Here is a 20,279-nt window from a genome sequence, read left to right on the forward strand (position 1 = left end):
TTTAAAGTATCAAGAGGCTATTAATAACTCATTTACAAAGCATTCATAAGGGTACACTTCCTGTGAAGCGGTAGCAGAACTAAACATGCTGTCATCAAGTCATTCCAAGAAATTCCTGATCTCTTATGTTTGTTCTGTCTAGAAATGCTTGTTGTTTTTTTTTTTTTGCTTGACCTAGACAGCGAGGAGAGAGAAAGACAATGTGTCTGCACATCCTCTCCTCCACATTCTCTCATGCTGCCTCCTGCATCCACATCTCCCCCTTCCTGCCTCTCCTCCTCGCCTTGTTATTCAGCCCACTCTTCTCCTCCTCCTCCATTCTGATGTCATGACGGCCACGTGAAGCGCGCGACTGCAACTTGTGCATGTCCAAAAAGAGGGGCGAGATTAAAAACAAAAGCGGGGTCACATGCTCAATGAGGAGTTGAAGGAGAAGAAGAAAAAGAAGAAAAGGAGGAGGAGGAAGAGGAGGAGGGTGTTGGAAAAACACGCTCACGGGTTGCCGCTGCCGCTTCTTCCACTGTGAGTGCCTTCGCCCTGAGCCGAGCAACAGCATGGATCTCTCCTTCATGGCTGCGCAGGTGAGTGTCGTTTTTAGAGCGTCGCAACTTTTTCATTTGTGGAGCTTTTTGGCAATTGAAACAATGGGGGGGGGCGGGGCAGATTAACAAAAAAAAGCCATCATCTTATTACTGAATATCCACTAACTTCACTGACTGAATAACTTCAACCCAGTTTTTTGCCATGATGATGACTCCCCTAATGGGAACATATCTGGGCCAGGGGGACAAAAAGTTTCAGGTTCGATTCCCACAAACTGCTGAAGTGCCCTCAAGCAAGGCACCCAGCTGCCAGGAAGCTATGATGTTGTGTTAACTCTGAGGTTAATTCAATTTGGTGGTACATTTATTAAATGTCCTGCCTGTGTGTCTTTTTGCCCGTTATAGTGCGCATGTTGCACTCTGAATTTATTTTAGTCTGCAATATTATGGCTCTCGTGTGGGCACGCAGTGCAAATGTTATGATTTTCTTCAATGGGACTCTGCTTCCCTTTTCTGACTATAACCCCTCGCACACCGTCTGTGAAAGCAATCTTTTTCCCTGTTTCGACACGGAGTTGGGGCAATGAAGTAAAACCGGCAATTTTTCACCTTTCTGAGGTCGTATGAGAGTCATAACAAAGGCAGGACCGAAAATCGACCGCGTTTACATGCACACAATATCGCAGCTGAGGTTGATATTCTCTTTAAGAGATGACGTTTTGCATCCACAAGCAATAAGAATATTCCCATTTACATGGTAATCAGCACATTCCAAATATTGCTGTAAAAGCGCATTGCCAAGGTACAATACAAACTTGCAAGGAGTTCCAAGTGTGGCGTTGTTAGCAATCAATTTGGCATGGTAGGCTCCATTTCCTCTCAGATGACTGAAGTAGTTCCATCTATGTTTTAGTTGCTCAATTGTACACACCAAACCAGCTTTTTGAAGCTTTTCCAGCTTCGGTGATACTTTATCTATCATTCCATTTGTTTCCTCTTCGTCCCAGAAATGTACACCTTTACCTGCTCCGGTCGATGCCATGCCAGACCCAAACAAATCCCACAATCTTTGGCAATATTTCACTGGACCGCCTCTAGCTTTGCTTACAGCACGCATTCGATGTGGCATTGTTTTCCACAAGCTTCTTGCTTTTGGTCTTGTACGTTTGTCCTTGTATTGCTTTTTTATTAATGAGGGAAAATTCGGACTACAGCGCAAAGGTCATGTTGCCCCACGTTTTAATAATTTTTGTAGATTCAGCAAGGTCCTTAGGTGTTTTATCATGTTGAGCCGATAATTTGACCCTTCTGAAACAGGTTTACATTTTTGTTGTTGTTTAACAAACGAGAAGCTACTCACACCGTGCATCAGTTTGGCTGAAATAACTTGTTGCCAGCTGGAACATAATCACCCATGCAGGAATGATCCGATGGGAGGCTCTTACCTAATTGCTTAGTTAAATGCAGGTGTTGGTCGTTTGTTTTTGGCCAAGATGTGTATGAACTAATATTCCGGTTGATGTGGCATATGCCAGGGGCCCGAATTGAGATTTTAATAACCGGAAAATGACATTGATTCGGAATTGGCTATTGGAAGAAGGTGTTTACATGAATCAAAACTATTTTGAATATTAAACATACTCTGGTAAATACATGAATATTGAATGCATGTAAGCCCAGTGACATCTAATCTGATGTGTCGCTGTGTGAAAGTGCACATGGTAGGGTTTTGTACAAGAGGCACAGGCTGATTAGTGCTGAACATTCCCTAATGGCTCTAATGTGCAACTGTTTGCAATTTGCTTCAAAAGCAGTCTGCTGCTTCGCATTTGTAGGGCATTTTATCCCCTCAAATTCGTTTTAATTTTTTTTCCAAATTCTGTTTCCTTTTCAACTTTTTAAATTCAGTTTTTTACCTTGCCAGCATCGATTTCCGCAAGATTCCGTGTTTAACTGCAGAATATGTTTTTATTGGCCAATTCCTCCATTCTGTCCACAGTTCCGTGGAAATGATAGGGCCCTACATTTGTAGCAGTAGCCCCTTTCACACAGCCTGTAAATCCCAGCTTTTTCCTTGTGTTGCTTTTCTGTATAAACAGCACAGACACAGAGGGTCTGGGGTTGCCACACCAGACATGCATCATATTATGAGTTGGATTCTGTGTAAAATGCACAAGTTGACAAATGCTGAATCTTTGGTTATGGCTCTGATGTGAAAATGTTTGATTTGCTTCAAATTAGGGGTCTTCTGCTTCCTCATTTGTGAGAATAGTCACAAAATTCACACAGCCTGTTAATGCTGTGTGAATTTTGTGCCCTTTTTCCAACACAGAAAGATGGCACTGAAGTCATCTCAGCAAATTTACACCTTTAAGAGGTTGTGTCAGTGTTCTAACAGAGGTGTGACGCCTCCTGTGTAAAAGGGTTTTCTGAAATGTCAGGACAGGGGTGTTGGCTTTAATACCACACGCTCACTTTCCCAGCCCTGTTGTGTTGAAAGCAATTGCTGCTATCTAATTTTCTGCGGGATGTCATGTCACTGTGTGAAGGTTCTGTGTAAAAGGCACAAGCGGATAAATGCTGAATCTTCCATTCTGGCTCTGATGTGTTGTCTAAAAGACGCTGATATCTCTACAAGCAATTGCCAAAACAAGCTGTGAAACAACGGTTCACAATTGTTTCAATAAGGGGAACTCCGCCCCCTCCTAAATAGAAATGCATTGAAGCATGCCCTCCTTTTCCTCTCTTGGTTTAATATGACGTGGGTGATACTGTTCCACAGCGGAGCCGATGTGACGTGCGACTCCTCCCATTCTGTAATTGTGCAAACTTTCCGTGAGTGAAATATCAAAAGCATTAAATTATTCACCTCATGCAGGCGAAAAAATGTCACCGAGCCGTTGGTGCTTTTGAAAAACCAAGAATAGCAGTAGAGGGAAGAGGAATTACTGAGGGGGAGATCTGATAATCATATTCATAACTGAGGGATGTTTGAGCATCATTGTGTGAAGTCGCTCAACTAACAGCCGCGGGTCGGCTACCTTCTTCATCAGCGACACATGCACGTACGCACACACACACGCACAGTGTTGGAGCCTGAGGAGTGTGTTGGCTTGGAACACTCTGAAGCGATTACGGGGTGTGCAAATGGTACTGGGCCACTGATGAAATAGCTTAAAGAATAAGATATACTGTATAAATGCAAAAGTTGAGGTGACACTACATTCATGTTATTGGACTGAACTGGGACTTAACAGGAAACACTCCAGTCACACTCTAAAATAAGCTACTGAACATACGCAACTTATTTCCCCCCGAGAAAATAGTGGAAATAAACTCTGTATCAAAATGTTAAGACCAGTTGAAAAATTTAAACTTTGCACAGTTGGATGATAAGGAGGTTCTCAGTAGAGCTTCAAAATGCAAACAGAGGAAAAGGGAGTGACACCAATAAATCTCAGTAAGCAATTTATCACAAATAACCATGAAACTGAAATAGGCTGTTCATCAGCTGTTCAAAAATTTGTCAAATCAAAAAAGGCTACAGCTTTTAAAAGCCCAAATCTTGGCAAAAATGTGGATTCAGTGTCATTTTCTGTCAGGTATTCACAATGTCATGATCTCTTTGTGGCAAAGGCAAAAAAGCTTTCTCAATCTGAACGTGGTCAGATTGTTGAGCTGCATAAGCAAGGCCTCTCGCAGCGCGCCACTGCTTGAGGGTGAACGCAGTAAGACAGTCGCTTGAAACTTTTCAAAAGATCCTCCTGAGCCGGAGGATCCAACTGGATGTCCGTGAAGACACAGCACGATGTTTGTCCCGAATGAAGGTTGTTACTGGTGCCGAGTGCAGTCTAGTAACCACCAGACGGCATCTGCGAGAGAAGCGTCTTAAGAACAAAAAACATCTTCAAAGGCCTCGTCTCCTTCAGCGCCACAAAATTGCCCGTTTGGAATTTGCACGGACGTGTCAAATTTGGGACATTGAAAGGAGGAAGAAAGTTTAATTCTCTGATGGGAAAAAAATGTAACCTCCGGAAATCACGGTAATCATTACTGAGTCCTTTTCTGAACATTTTATTTCTCTTTTGGGGGGGAGGGGTCAAGTTTTATGAGCTATGGTCTTAAACTTTTGGTCAGGTGATGATAATGCAATCATTTATTTACTCAATTTTTTTTTTGTCTCACTCCCATTTATTCTTTTAGCATTTTGAAGAATCTTTACTTTGCTGAAAGAACTGACACAATGAATATGCACAATGCTGCACACTATATATATATATATTGCATCTTATCGGTACATTTTGGAAATAATTACTTGTCAATTTGACTACAAGCACTGATTGTCTGAAATATAATGTCACCTACTTTATAAGATTTTTCCCAGCGTCATCTGGTCATATAGTTTCCTCGGTAGTAGTGCAGATTATGGCTGCAGTTAAGAGTTTAACTTCCTGAGCCTCAAGTCACCCCAGTAGGGACTGTGACTCATCGGAGCTTTACCATCATTTTCTCTCCAAAAGATGATACAATCTGCCAGAGCTGTCATCTACCTTGGGAATAGTCAGACCATGTGGAAAGACAAAAGAAGCGACCATTAGTCGTGTGTATTGTGACAGCGCATGAAGTTCATTAGTAGCGTAAATCCTCCAGAGATGGAACATCTCATCCCTCAAGACAAAAAAATAAAAGGTACAGCATAGCGCTTCAAGCTGGGACAGTAATTAGGCCCAGTTTTGCCACATTCTTGTTTTTGTTGTAAGGTTTTTGTAATACAAGCCCACTACAAAGACAGACGCTTTGCTGTGTTGTAGTATTTTTGCACAGCATTCTTGAATTTAGCCCTTTAGCCCGCATTTTCATTCATTTAGACATTTTTATTCTTGAAAATGCTTAATTTTAATGCGGGCACCTGGGCGACCTGGGCGACCTGGGCGACCTGGTCTCCGGCGGTCAAATCTGGTTCTTGGATTGTGACCGAAAGAACAAGATCGCGGATACAAGCCGTCAAAATGAGTTTAGGGTGCACTGGACTCACCTTAATTGCTAGGGTGAGGAGTTTGGTCATCCGGGAGGGGCTCAAGAGTAGACATGCTGCTCCTTCACATGGAGAGAAGCCACCTCAGCTCTAGTCCGGATGCCTCCCTGGTGAGGTGTTCCAGGCATGCCCAGCCGGGAGGACACCCCGGGGCAGACCTAGGACACGCTGGAGGGATTACGTCTGGGAACGCCCTGGTGTCCAACGGAACTGGAAGAGGTGGCCAAAGACCGGGAAGTCTGCGCTTCCTGACTGAGACTGCTGCCCTCATGACTTGAACGCGGATAAGCGGAAGAAAATGGATGGATGGACCGCAGACATATTGAGTTAGCCTGCTTGTTGCTCTGTGGAGCACATGAAAGCTCACATGCCAATATCATTATCGGCAGAAAATATGATACGAGATATATGAACTGATATCTCATTTTTATGTTAGTATTGGTTGATATTGTATATTATATTATCGGACATCCCTAAAAAACACTGCCATAATTGGGGAATTCCAAGTGAGGGTATTTCAGAATAGTAGGTACAAAGAAACTGAAGGTACTGCAGAGTCTTTTACAAAGAGATTACACAAAATTGCTAAAAATTGCTGCATCAGAGCCATAATGGTGGACCTGGTAGTCGCCTGTGCCTTTTATACAGAAACAAGCGAAGATGGACTGTAACTGTGTGCGCTTTGACACAGCGACACGGCATCCACAATCTGATCATTACAACCTTACCACTAGTATCTGCTGTAACATATACAGAAAATAGCGTCAATTGCTTACAACACAACACGGTGCCGTGTCAAGTGGTTAAGGTTGGCCCTCGTGTCCCTGGAATGCAGAATACCCTCTCTTATGGTTCTGATTTTACTTCCAAAGGCATATCAATTGCCCCCCTCCGTTCCCCAGCCCATTCTGTGTCAGTGCCGTTTATACAGAACAGTGCCATGAAAAAAAGGCAGAAAAATGCCAGCGTCTCACAGTAGCGTGATCTAAAGGAGACACGTAGGGCATCAAACACCTTGGGGCTGACTTGGTCAAAAACACAGCGACCCACTGGTGTTTGGCCTTTTGTTGTCTTATTTTCGTAACATACTTAGGCAAGATTTGCCCATGTTGACTTCCTTCACATTCAAACTTTTCCATTGTGTGCAGAAAGCAGTTATAAAAATGAGCTGCATTGTGGCCTCAGGTGTTTCTCTCTTCATGACAGCCCATCAGCATATCTCATTACTCATTGCCTTATTTGGAGGAGCTGCCTCGCTGAAACATTCTGTCTGACAGGGCTGTCCATCTCAGACAACAAAAGGGTGGGAGAGGAGGGGGCCGTCAACCACAGCCTCCCCCTTGACCACATTCAGACAATTACACTTGTTTGATGAAACAATCAGGACCACACACTAACGGCTAGAGACTTCATACAATCGGGCGTAATGCAGGAGATCAAAATAAATCAACTTTTCAACCAGGGACCATCCCCTATTTCATGTGTGGCCACACATGCAAATGAAAGTTCAGAATTTCAATTCAGCACACTTAGTAGCCAAGTAGCGTCTACCACGAGGTGGAGCGTGAGGCCATCTTTATTCTCGGTTGCATAAAAATTCAATTAAAGGATCATGTTATCTCACTGTGTGTTATTCATGCACGTTTTTTTTTTACAAAGGAGCATTCAGCTCGTCTCTATAGTGTAGGCATATTTTACAGGTATAACAATAACTGGAGGAGATAGAGAGCTTTTCTGTGAAGCCCGAGATAAATAAAAAGATAACTAGAGTGCTGGGCCTCCACCAAGGCTGAACACTCCTAATGGGGATCACCACCTTTATAGAGAAATCCCACCTGCATATGCCTTAATTGTGTCATTAAAATCCATGTATTATTCATTGAGACATGAGGGGAAATGTCAAAAACGTGTTGCAATGGCCGGCCCTTTCAAAGTTCAACTGAAAATCAGTGAAGCTTGCTAATCCGCAAACAAACACAACCTCACCTGCTTAGATAAATTGGCAAAGTAGCTAGTTTTTTTGCATAGTACTGCTAAGAAACACACACTAAAAAACCTCCTAGTAACCTCCTTGGCAGAGGTAACAAATGGTGAAGAACTTAGTGGAGGTCAAAAATGGTACTTTAAAATGAGGACCACATCCACACAGCATGTCTATTTGCTGGGTAGCTTTTGTGTCATCGTGCTAACTAACAAACAATGATGAGAACATAACCTCCCAGAGGTCATGTCAAATAACCTGTCAGTGAACATCAAAAGTAAATTTGATTCGGGCTTTTTCCTTAGCCCATGACCCACCCCTACACAAAAATAGAAAACATGTTTCTCCTTGGTGGAGGTGATAACACCTGTGACTAATGATGTGCAGATAGAAACTGAAATATTAATACTTCCGATACCAGTTCTTCCTGCTCTAAAATTGATTCTCAAATCAAAATATACCTACTATTTATAGATACTTCAGTCATTTGAAGTAATGATGACCGATCATAAACAGAGCCATGTGTGAATTGTGAATAAGGTTTTAATTCTTATAGTACTTCTTAATAATGAATCATTTACTTTGATGGTTTTATTATTTTACTTTTTTTTTTATATGATTCTATCCTTTGTTGTTTTTGTTGTTTTACATTAGCTTGGCTATATTAGAAATCACCCTGCTTCCTATGCTATGCTATAGCACATGTATCCATTCATACAATATATTAATTTGCACTGTTTTTAAGTTTTGTTTTTTTTTTAAGTAATTTTTAAGGTGTGACGGCTTTTATTTTGTCTTGTGCACCGCCAAGACCACGATCAATTACATGTAGCGGAAACCCTGGAATGACCTTGGTGGAGGGTTTTAATGCCAGTAAGTACACAGAAAAACAAACCGTGCTGAGACGTTAGTACAGTGTTAATAGATGACTCTTATTGATGGGTTGAGGGGGAGGTCAATCACGTCATAGCGCTCGCTCCCTCTCACAATTGATCTGTCATGTTGTGAGAACACGCTTGAGGATTCAAGAATAAATACGACGTGCTGCATTTATACACGAATCGTTCCCCTGTTGTATTCAAACAGCTTCTATTGTTCCAGCTATTATTAATGGTGAAGACTCGGGTTTTGAAACAGGATGTATGTTCAGCATTGATCACTGGCGGAATCGCCGTTAAACCGCGTTGTAATTAAACAAGCACTTCACTAAGCCCTGACCACGGCTGTCCGATCACAGCTCAGCAAGTGCAAGCGGTCGCGTCGATGTTTGAATTTGTGTGGTTTGCTTTTGGCTGTTGTTACCATGACACACAGGAATGTCAATTATACAGAATGAAGGCATATAGAATGTATGCAATCTGGTTAGTTTTGCAAGTAGAGGTAAATCTATGCTCTGTAACAATCATTTAGGACATCTAAGTTGTTTTTTCGGGAATAGCTTATTACAGTACCATGGTCTTGATGTAAATTATGCTCGCAGTACGACTAACAATGTCAATAGTATTCAATTTAAGCTACAGTGCCAAGTGAATTAAAATAAAAAAAAAACAGTTAAAATTTGGGTATGAGCTGATAGTCAACAGCAGGCATGGCCGAGGACAGCTATGTGGGGGCTTCTGTGTGACCATGGCTGAAGAGCTAGCAGCACTAGCACTAGCTAGCATTAGTAGCGCAACACATCACTAAAACATACGTACATTATAGCACTCTAATGTATCTTATTTATTATATATTGTGTAAAACTATGACAGGAACAACATCAAAGTAAAAGCACTAAATGAATACAGGCCCGCCATTCCACCAGTACAAGCCTGGACTTGTTTTTCAGAGAGGTTGTGTACCACAAATAATCACATTAGCACTCAATAAGGTCATCAAATCAAATTAATTATGAGTTAACTATGAACAAAATGTGATTAATTATGAAATAATTTAATTGATTGACAGCCCTAGTTCTTATATATAATGAGTTTCCCAATTTCGGATATATAACAGCCTCTTTCCAATTACTGGCTGTTTACCTGTTTTTGCAGTTTAGGTAAATAATGCCCCGGCTGTAATTATACGGCAATCATTTACGGTACTTGTAGCATGCAAGTGACTAATTTCTTGTTGAAAGAAGCCCTGCGGAATATGAAGGCGTTGCGTTTTGATGGAGTGTGGCAGCAAAGTATGAGGCAATAACATCATTCCCTAATAGACCTAACCTCCTAGCTGCATGATGCTTCCTATATGACTGTGCCTTTGATATTCAGGAAGTATGAATTATACATCCCTGCATAAATTATCTATTTGCCTCTCAGCCTGGTATCATTTCAAAGCAGCTTTATTCTCCTTGTATTGATACTGTACGTCTCGGACTAAACTAGATGTATGATTTGGGATGACAAATATCGCTGCAGCCTGTTTTTCATAAAGCAGCTTCTCTGCTATTTTGGTATTTACATGTATTTTTACTATGTAGTTTATATAGTGTAATTATATACATGCAGGTATGTACATGCTCTGTGTACATGTACTTCTGTGTCTATATATATATATATATATATATATATGTATGTACTGTATATACTGTACGTATACTGTATATATTTTTTCTTTTCTCATCTACATGTGTCATGCCGTGAACTTGGTTGGACCCAAAAAGGCAGACAGGCAGGGTGGTGTCAAAAAGGAAGTCCTTTAATTGTTCGTTCACCACAACAAAAAGAAGGAAAAAAAAGGGATAACAACAAAAATCTATGGTGCAGGGCAAACAGTAACAAAATAGCACCACGAAGGAGGGGAACCGAACATAAAGACTGCCAAACTCCAAACGGGAGGGCTAACAGGGAGAAGCTACCGAACTGGCAGGAAGGCAATAGAAAAAAGACAGTATATACTGTATCTACCGTGTAAGGTCAAGGATGAAGACGGGCAGCAAGAATGCGTCTGGGAAGATGACGATGGCTTGTGGCGTGAGTCCATGAAGGTCAATCAAACGACGCCTTCCTGCTGCCACAGGTGTGAATATAAAGAGGCAGCTCTGATTAGGAACACCTGTGGCTCGTTCAGTAGCTTCACCCATCAAGGTGGCCCTGCAATGAGAAACACCTGAGAAACCAAATCCAAAACAAACAGAGACCAATAGGTAGCTCACCTGCAGCACCAGAGTGGTGTCACTGCAAAGCGTGACAGTATTCCCCCCTCCCAATTAAGTGGCACCCCTCGAAGGGTTACCTGGTTTGTCGGGGAATTGCTGATAAAAGTCGGCAAGAAGGGAGACGTCAAGAATAAGAGAACGAGAGACCCACGAACGTTCCTCTGGGCCGTATCCCTCCCAGTCGATAAGATACTGTACGCCCCTGCCCCGCTTCCTGGCATCCACAATAGATTTGACCGTAAATGCAGGATGGCCATCCACCAACCGAGGAGGAGGAGGAGGCACTGCTGGAGGGCTGAGCTCGCAGGAGGAGACAGGCTTCATGAGGGACACGTGGAACACCGGGTACCTCTTGAGAGATGGCGGAAGCTTCAGTCTGGCTGACACAGGGTTAACCATACGGATGACCTCAAAGGGTCCAATGAATCTGGGTGCCATCTTTTTGGATTCTCCGGCCAACGAAAGGTCCCGTGAAGACAACCAAACCTTCTGGCCAGGCTTGTATTCGGGAGCAGGCTTGCGATGTCGGTCCGCCAACCTCTGGTTCCGTTTGGCGGTGCGCATAAGTGCAGCCCGGGTGTCTCGCCACACCCGGTGGACCCGGCGCAACAGGGTGGCCACAGAAGCCACAGATGATTCTTTCTCCTGGGAGGGGAATAGGGGAGGCTGGAAGCCGTGGGCTACGTGGAATGGGGAGAGACCCGTCGAAGAGCATACCAACGTATTGTGGGCATATTCCACCCAAGGCAGATAGCGGGACCAGGAAGTGGGATGCTGGTGGCACACACACCGCAAGGCTGCTTCCAAGTCCTGGTTGGCCCTTTCAGTCTGTCCGTTTGATTGAGGATGGTACCCCGACGAAAGACTCACAGTTGCTCCAAGGGTTTTGCAAAAAGCCTTCCAGGTAGCAGCAGCAAACTGCGGGCCTCTGTCTGACACCACATCGAGCGGGATACCATGGATGCGTACCACATGCTGGACCAGAAGTTTAGCTGTTTCGAAGGAGGAGGGTAGCTTGCGGAGTGGGATGAAGTGGGCTGACTTAGAGAACCTGTCGACGAAGGTAAGGACTGTAGTGAAGCCCCTGGAAGCAGGTAGTCCGGTGACAAAGTCCATGGCTATGTGTGACCACGGACGGGAGGGGATGGGGAGTGGCTGCAGCAAGCCTGCCGCTGCTTGATTGGATGACTTGTTCCTCGCGCATACTGAACACGCGGCTACGAAACTCCTGGTGTCAGCATGCAGGGACGGCCACCAGAAGCGCTGTGACAGGAGAAACGCCGTCCGTCTGGCTCCGGGATGACAGGCGAGCTTAGAGGAGTGAGCCCATATGAGGACTTCAGATCGGAGGTTGCGAGGAACAAAGAGTCGATCAGGTGGACATCCGACAGGAGGGGGTGTGTCCTTGTTGACCTCTGCCACTCGCCTCTCCACCTCCCATTGGAGCGCTCCGAGAATCCGGTCTTTAGGTAAAATGGTCTCAGGGGGAGAAACTTCCACCGGAGGGGCGAACACCCTAGAGAGGGCATCGGGCTTCCCATTGAGAGATCCAGGACGGTAAGTGAGGACGAAATGAAATCTAGTGAGGAAGAGGGCCCAACGTGCCTGACGAGGGTTGAGGCGTTGTGCAGCACGAATATAAGAAAGGTTCCGGTGGTCTGTAAAGATGATGAATGGATGAGCCGCCCCCTCGAGCCAGTGCCTCCACTCCTGCAAGGCGAGGACGACCGCCAGGAGCTCTCTGTTACCAATGTCATAATTGCGCTCCGCAGAATTAAGGCGTCTGGAGTAGAAGGCGCAGGGGTGCAACTTTTGGTCCGAGCTAGAGCGCTGGGAGAGTACGGCCCCAACCCCTGTATCAGACGCATCCACCTCGACAAAGAAAGGGAGAGACGGGTCAGGGTGAACCAACACAGGAGCAGATGTAAAACACGACTTTAAACGCCTAAAAGCAGTGTCAGCCGCTGGGGTCCAGACAAAGGGAACCTTAGAAGATGTTAGCTTATTTAAAGGCTCTGCGACCTTGCTGAAGTTCTGTATAAAGCGCCTATAAAAGTTGGCGAACCCCAGAAACCTCTGCACAAGCTTTTTAGATGTCGGAGTCGGCCATTCGACCACCGCCTCAACTTTGGCGGGATCGGGTCTGAGTTGGCCCTTCTCCACAATAAACCCCAAGAACGGCACGGAGGAGGAATGGAATAAACATTTTTCGGCCTTGACAAACAGACGGTTGGCTAATAATCTTTGGAGCACCAAGCGAACGTGTTGATGGTGAGTAGAAACAGAGGGGGAAAAAATAAGGATATCGTCAAGATATACAAAAACAAAGCGCCCAATCATGTCCCTTAGCACATCGTTGATGAGACTCTGGAAGACGGCAGGGGCGTTAGTTAGGCCAAAGGGCATGACGCAGTACTCAAAGTGCCCCAGTGGGGTGTTGAAGGCCGTCTTCCACTCGTCACCCTGGCGAATACGTACTAAGTGATAGGCATTCCTCAAATCTAGCTTAGAGAAGATGACTGCACTGTGGAGAGGAGTAAAGGCTGAATCAAGGAGAGGAAGTGGGTACTTGTTCCGGACAGTAATATGGTTAAGGGCGCGAAAATCGATGCAGGGTCGCAACGAGCCATCCTTCTTTTTAACGAAGAAGAACCCAGCCGCCAGAGGAGAAGACGATGGACGTATGTGACCTGCCGCGAGAGAAGAGGAAATATAATCCTCGAGTGCCTTCTGTTCAGGTTGAGAGATGTTATAAAGACGACTAGAGGGAAGAGGTGCACCTGGCAACAACTCAATGGAGCAATCATAAGGCCGGTGAGGAGGAAGAGACATAGCACGATCCTTACAAAAAACTTTGTGGAGTGAGTGATATTCCTTGGGCACTAAAGTGAGGTCAGGAGGAGCCGGTGGAGGACGATTGGCGTGAGAAGCGGGTGTAGCAGCAGAGCGCAAACAGTGACTGTGACAAAGATTACTCCAATTGGTAACTTTAAGTATAGCCCAATCAATTGTGGGGCTGTGCTGTTTAAGCCATGTGAGGCCAAGGACCACCGGAGCTGAACGTGATGGGATTATCAAAAAACTAATGGTCTCCCGATGGTTACCCGCAAGGAGAAGAGTACAGGGAATAGTCTGGCTAGTAATGCTAGCAAGATGGCCACCATCAAGTGAGCGCACAGTCTTAGCAGACGGTAACAACACAGTAGGAATGTTATAATGCTTTACTAACTCACAGTCAATAAAATTATCGTCTGCTCCTGAGTCAACAAGAGCCTTTATGGATAATGCTTCTCGCCCCCATGACAGCGTACCTTCGATCTGGAGACGTCCGACCACAGTTGAGCCCTTTGAAGGTCTCTCGCTGGAGGAAGGCGATCGGCGCCCTCCAGGGCGAACCGGACAACCAGCGAGCGAGTGATCCGCCTCCCCACAGTAGAGGCACAAATGGAGGCGCAGCCGCCGGCTCCTCTCGGTCGATGACAGGCGATTGGCTCCCAGCTGCATGGGCTCGATTCCGCTGGAATCCCCCGAAGACGGTCCACTGACATCCGAAGGAGGAAGGAGGGGATCCGGAAGGGTTGATGGTGATGCCCGTTGTGGAAAGGTGGGGGTCTCCATTCGGCGTTGGAATGAGCGTTCCCGCAGCCGACCATCCAACCGAAGAGACAAAGCGATCAGCTCCTCCAATGATCTTGTCTCGTCCCGTGCTGCAAGCTCGTCCTGAAGGCGGGAGCTGAGGCTTCCTAGGTAGCTGCAGCGTAGTGCCTTCTCGTCCCAGTCGCTCTCGGCCGCGAGAATGCGGAACATGACAGAGTGGTCCGCGACAGAGGAGTTGCCCTGGCGGATGGAGAGAAGGCGCATGCCAGCCTCTCGCTCTCGCATCGGGTGGTCGAATACTTTCTTCATCTCTGTCACAAACAGGGGTAAGTTGTCACGTAGCTCTGTTTTCTTTTCGCAGATGGCCAACGCCCAACTGGCAGCGCGCCCCGAAAGGAGGCTAAGCATGTAGGCTACCCTTGCGGAGTCTGTGGCGTACGTGCTTGGTTGTTGTGCAAATATGAGGGAGCACTGGTGCACGAACAACCCGCACTGACCAAAATCACCTCCAAACCTTGCCGGGTGGGGCATGCTGGGTTCCCGGACGGAGGAACTGGGCAGCATGAAGGAGGGTGTGACTGGGACAGCATGTAAGGGCTGGTCTTCAGAGGAGGTGGCCTGGGCAAGTGTCCGGACATGAATGTCTTTAAGGAGGGTCGACATGTCTTCTAGGACTTGCTCATGGCGGCTAATAGTCTGGCCATGAGCCTTGAGTGCCAAAAAAATCTTTTCCTGCTCTGCAGGGTCCATCAGTGTGGTCGTTTGATTCTGTCACGCCGTGAACTTGGTTGGACCCAAAAAGGCAGACAGGCAGGGTGGTGTCAAAAAGGAAGTCCTTTAATTGTTCGTTCACCACAACAAAAAGAAGGAAAAAAAAGGGATAACAACAAAAATCTATGGTGCAGGGCAAACAGTAACAAAATAGCACCACGAAGGAGGGGAACCGAACATAAAGACTGCCAAACTCCAAACGGGAGGGCTAACAGGGAGAAGCTACCGAACTGGCAGGAAGGCAATAGAAAAAAGACAGTATATACTGTATCTACCGTGTAAGGTCAAGGATGAAGACGGGCAGCAAGAATGCGTCTGGGAAGATGACGATGGCTTGTGGCGTGAGTCCATGAAGGTCAATCAAACGACGCCTTCCTGCTGCCACAGGTGTGAATATAAAGAGGCAGCTCTGATTAGGAACACCTGTGGCTCGTTCAGTAGCTTCACCCATCAAGGTGGCCCTGCAATGAGAAACACCTGAGAAACCAAATCCAAAACAAACAGAGACCAATAGGTAGCTCACCTGCAGCACCAGAGTGGTGTCACTGCAAAGCGTGACAACATGACTACTATTATTCATCACTATCGCGTTTTTTTCCTTCACATTTGATTAATTGTTTTTGCCAGTATACAGACCATTTCTTATTTCATGACAAATCCCCCAACATCGCACAACCCTCCCTTCCTCTTGTACAAAAGTGTTACTTGTCCTGTGTTTTATGTATCGTGTTGTATAACCCCCTCACGAATGTAAACAAGTACTTTATATGTTCATCACTGCTGTTAATACAAACTCAGTGTTTGCAAATACAAAAATACAGAAGTTTTTCTGTGACATTTGTGCCATTTAAGCAACAACATGGAATGCAAAACTGAAAATCTTGTGAACATTTGTCATGATGAAAAAGAAACATTAGTGGAAATGAGAGTTGAAAAAGTGGGAAAGGCAGAAGAAAGAAGACGCAGTGAGGATTTATGACCGTAGTTCATTACCAGCCTGGCTGCTTGAGTTATTGCTATCATTACGCATTTTGGAAATCATCAGCACGTCAAAATATAAGGTTGTTTTTTTGTTTTTTTTAATGTGGTGTAAAATGAAAATGCTTGAGTCAAAACACAATTAACAGGACTGATTTCTGGACGCAAACCCAATTTCAATTTAATTTAATCCTATTCATCCTGTCCAATTTCATCCTCTTCATAGTGTCCACTTCCGACCGATATTTCTTGTGCACAGAACACACAGTGCAGATTTATCCGCAAGATGCTGATATTTATACAGTGGAACCATGGTTAGTGTTATTCATTTCCCATAAGAAATCATGTAACTCTAATTAATCCCTTCCAGAAAGCCAAAAAACAAAACGCATCATTTTACAATTACAGTTTAACATGCAGAAATGCTTAGAAATTATGAATGCAAGGGTTAAATTAACATTTAAGGGTACTTTTTAGGGATGCACAATGTTTTTCTTTTCAGGCTGACGCCGATAACTTTCTGCTTCTCAAGACCAACACTGATAACTGATAACTTATTAATGTCTTTTTAAAATTTATTTGGATTAAACTGTAGTTTGTGTACATCTGGAGGTGAGAATGAGTCAAACAAAGTTAAACTTGACTAAGTGTCCCTGTACTACTACGAACAAAACAAAACTAAAAAAAAAAAAATAGCGGCGGCTCTGAAGAACATACGGTGGTTGCAAGGGGTTTACCGACAAAAGCCAATATCTTCAATGATGGTAAAGGGTTGGTCATCCACCGCCATTGTTTCCATGGTGAAATCACAGATCACTTTAGCCCTCAGGTCGTCTCTGGTAAACATTTGAGCGCTGAAAAGCTGCAGCGATAAAAACAAGGCCTGGCGTTTCAGGTGGCTAAGGTTTGATGTCTCTGAAACTCATGTTTGTTCCCCCTCATGGGACCATATTTGGTGCAACTAACACACAAAATGTCTTCCTTTGAAACTGAATTTTTGTTTACAAGTGAACGAGGGGGACGTTACGACGGTAACTTCATAGGAAGAAAAAAAATGTACTGCTTGATTTGCTCACCGGCATAGTCCTAGTAATCTCGCCTCATTGGAGCTTTTTTTTTTTATTATCAGTTATGAAAGTGAGGGATGCTCCGATCGATCGGCCACCGGTCAGTATCGGCCGATATCCGTGAAAAATCATGTGGTCAGCATATGCCATTAAATGCCTTTCAACGCCGATCACAAAAGCCGATCATCTGTGGCTAGTCCTATTGCAGTCCGCAGTGTGTGTCTTGCCCTAACTAACGTCTTGGGCATCGTGCTCCCCCCACTTTCCTTCACAGTGCACAGGCGTGCCAAAAAAAACCCATCTTGTCTGCCGTGTGGAACTTAATTACCAACACATGCCACAAAAACTATCTTGCGGGGGTAGCAGGTTAAAAAGCTTTAATACGGCATTTGAAGAACAAACACTGACCAAGTATGGTGCGTTTTGGAGGCTCACGGTGTGATCATCAGTCAAACGGCAGCTAACGCAGTCATATGGACACTTGCCCGTATGTGCGTGATAGTCAGAAGGCTAAGCTAATAACCTGAAAAATGATTGAATTCATCAGACGAGATGACCAGCCTTTCTGAGCGGTGGAAGACACACGTTTCGCCGAGTGCTCTCTCACTCACCTGAAAGTCCTGCTGGGGCTCCGCCAATGTACTCTCACATCCAAAGTCTCCTTAAAGAAGGCGTAAAGTTTTGGCGTACATTTTTGACGATGACCGAAAAACATGCTAACCGGGGCGGATGCTAACCGGTCCTCGTCCTATGTCCTCGTGCACACGCTGGCTTGTGACGCAATACCAGAAAGGGACCCAGACGAGGACCAATCAGTGGAAATTTCATTGATCGACTAATGACCAGACAGGAATCGGGAATCTAATCAGTACACTCTCGCAGGTAAACACGGGAGGAAAAAGTAATGCTTGCCGTTCCCGGAGCTATTTGACATTTCTAAAGAAAAGAATATAGAGATATAAAGAGAAAAGCAGCGGCATGTGAACTCGTTGGTGCCAGAGTAAACATATTGGGTAAGTTTACATGAATTTACACGGATATTTATGTACGTTTATCTTTAATACTAGCAAGATCCGATACTAGCAAGAGTACTTGGTCAACACCAACCGCTTTTCCTCCTCTGAACTACTGTGCTACCCCCAAATTCCCTCCACATCTGACAGCCAATCAAAACCGTGGGAGACTCGTACAATTAGCTCTTGATGTGAACGAATCACTCACCAGTGTAGCTGGTCACAGCTGCTCGTCGCCTCCCGTGTGCAGGGTTTGCTAGCGTTGGGGATGAGTTTCGCCAATCGCAGTTGTTTATCGCCTCCCGTGTGTGGCGCTCATAACCTAGCTACGGTTAGTGTATGAGAGTGTCATGGCGGGATGCATTTATGGTCATCTAGGAGAGTTTCATTTCTTTCATGTCAAGTTGCCCTTTTCATGGGGATGAATTCAGCTGAATTTTAGAAGTAAATAGGATACATTATGGTTGTAAACAAATGGGAATATCTAGTTTAGTCTTACTGTGTTTATGTCGGATTTCCTCATTTTTGCAGCGCAAGGTAAATTGGAGAATAGCCTATTTCCTTAAATAGTGGCCTCCACTCTAATGGACGCCGTGTCTCAATTAAATGTCATCCGTGTTACGCAAATAGATACAGTAATGCAGTAACTCAATCTCAGGCAGCATTGAAGCTTTTTGTGCTCAATGAGTACCGCAAATAACTGGATCCATACATTAAGTCGTTATTTTACATTACGCCTCCTCCATTAAATCTCAATTATTCCAGCCTGGCAGCTCATTTGTGTCACATGCATCCAATAATTTCAGTTACAAATCGTCTCTCTTCTTCTTAGAAAATGTCAATTACTGTATATCCCCTCCTCCTAATGTGTTGCTCGATCATCATGAGATTCATAGACGTGATTTTCATCAAGCTGCAGGGTTCCTTTAATGGTCTATGTACATAAACCACATTTGACCGGGACTTTTCTCATTTCGGATGCATGCAACTTTAATGGCGAGGCGACGAATCAGGCACTTACAGTACAGTGAGTTGTATTACATACGGACATGATTCCGAATGCACGCTGCTGGTATGCATGAGTGGTGGTGAAGTACACCAACTTTGATTTTTCTGAAAATGTTAAATTTTTCATGGCCAGTGCACCCCTCCTCTCCACTCCCCCAGTACTTTCCTCACCATGGTTGCAGCAAGCTAAAAACCACGGATGTGAATTTTTTTGTTTTTAGCTCCAAGCATGTAGCAAAATAGAATGGCCATTAATATTTTTTTCGTTATTAATATACTTCTATAAGGTTATTAAAAACTTAACTTTTTTTTTTTTTTCAAAATAACATGATTTATGGCCTTTCATTTCATGTGTTGTCACAGGATTTCAAAAGTTTTTTGTTATTTATACTATAAAGTAATCCCTCGTTTATCATGGATAATTGTTTCCTGATCCGACCGTGATAAGTAAGATTCCTTATTTATAAATTGAATATTGTTATAGCTAGAGCACAGAAAACCTGTTGAAGACCTTCTAAATATGTTTTTTTTAACATAATTAGAGCCCTCTAGACATGAAATAACACCCGTGTAGTCACCTTTATAGCTGTATTACCCTATATAGTAGACATAATAAAAGAAAATAAGCCATTTAAGAGATTAATAAGACTCATGCTTGTGTGTGTTGCTGTAAAGGTGTTCCGGTGCGAAGGGAGATAAGTTGGGGGTGGCGGACTAGAATTGACGTCAGGGGTTCATAGTTGAGTTTTGATTGGGTTACAGCCACAACAGTAGCTCCTGTTAGGGATTATTGTGTCTGTTGTGAGATAATTCAAACCTACAATATAAAACATAGATGAGACATTACATCTTTAATAATGTTAATAATGTAACAGGTTTTCTATACTCTAGCTACAAAAAAATTCCATTTATTAATATAAAATCCTAATCTGCGGAAATTTACTTACCACGGTCGGGACTGCAACCAATTAACTGCGATAAACGTGGGACGCCAGTAGAGTGAAGCCGCAAAATTTGAAGCGGCCAGGGGTTACTGTATTATTATTCTTCTCTACTCAGGTTTTTCTTCTCTTAACCCCCGTTTGGTGAGTAGATCTCACATTCCAGTGTCATATATTGACAGACGCATTGGATACAGTACCTAG

At 44.2% G+C, this 20,279-nt stretch overlaps 1 protein-coding gene across 1 annotated transcript in view; it reads left to right on the forward strand.

The window, feature by feature from the left end:
- Nucleotides 1-243: 243 nt before the first annotated feature.
- LOC129192656 (uncharacterized protein C14orf132) overlaps nucleotides 244-20,279 on the forward strand; it is a 48,377-nt gene continuing 28,341 nt past the window's right edge. Inside the window, exon 1 of the mRNA XM_054796898.1 lies at nucleotides 244-581. Coding sequence (XP_054652873.1) covers nucleotides 555-581 — 27 coding nt within the window. The 5' untranslated portion in view covers nucleotides 244-554. The remainder of the gene's footprint in view (nucleotides 582-20,279) is intronic.

This window comes from Dunckerocampus dactyliophorus, chromosome 13, assembly GCF_027744805.1.
Source record: "Dunckerocampus dactyliophorus isolate RoL2022-P2 chromosome 13, RoL_Ddac_1.1, whole genome shotgun sequence".
In the NCBI taxonomy this organism is placed as follows: Eukaryota; Metazoa; Chordata; class Actinopteri; order Syngnathiformes; family Syngnathidae; genus Dunckerocampus; species Dunckerocampus dactyliophorus.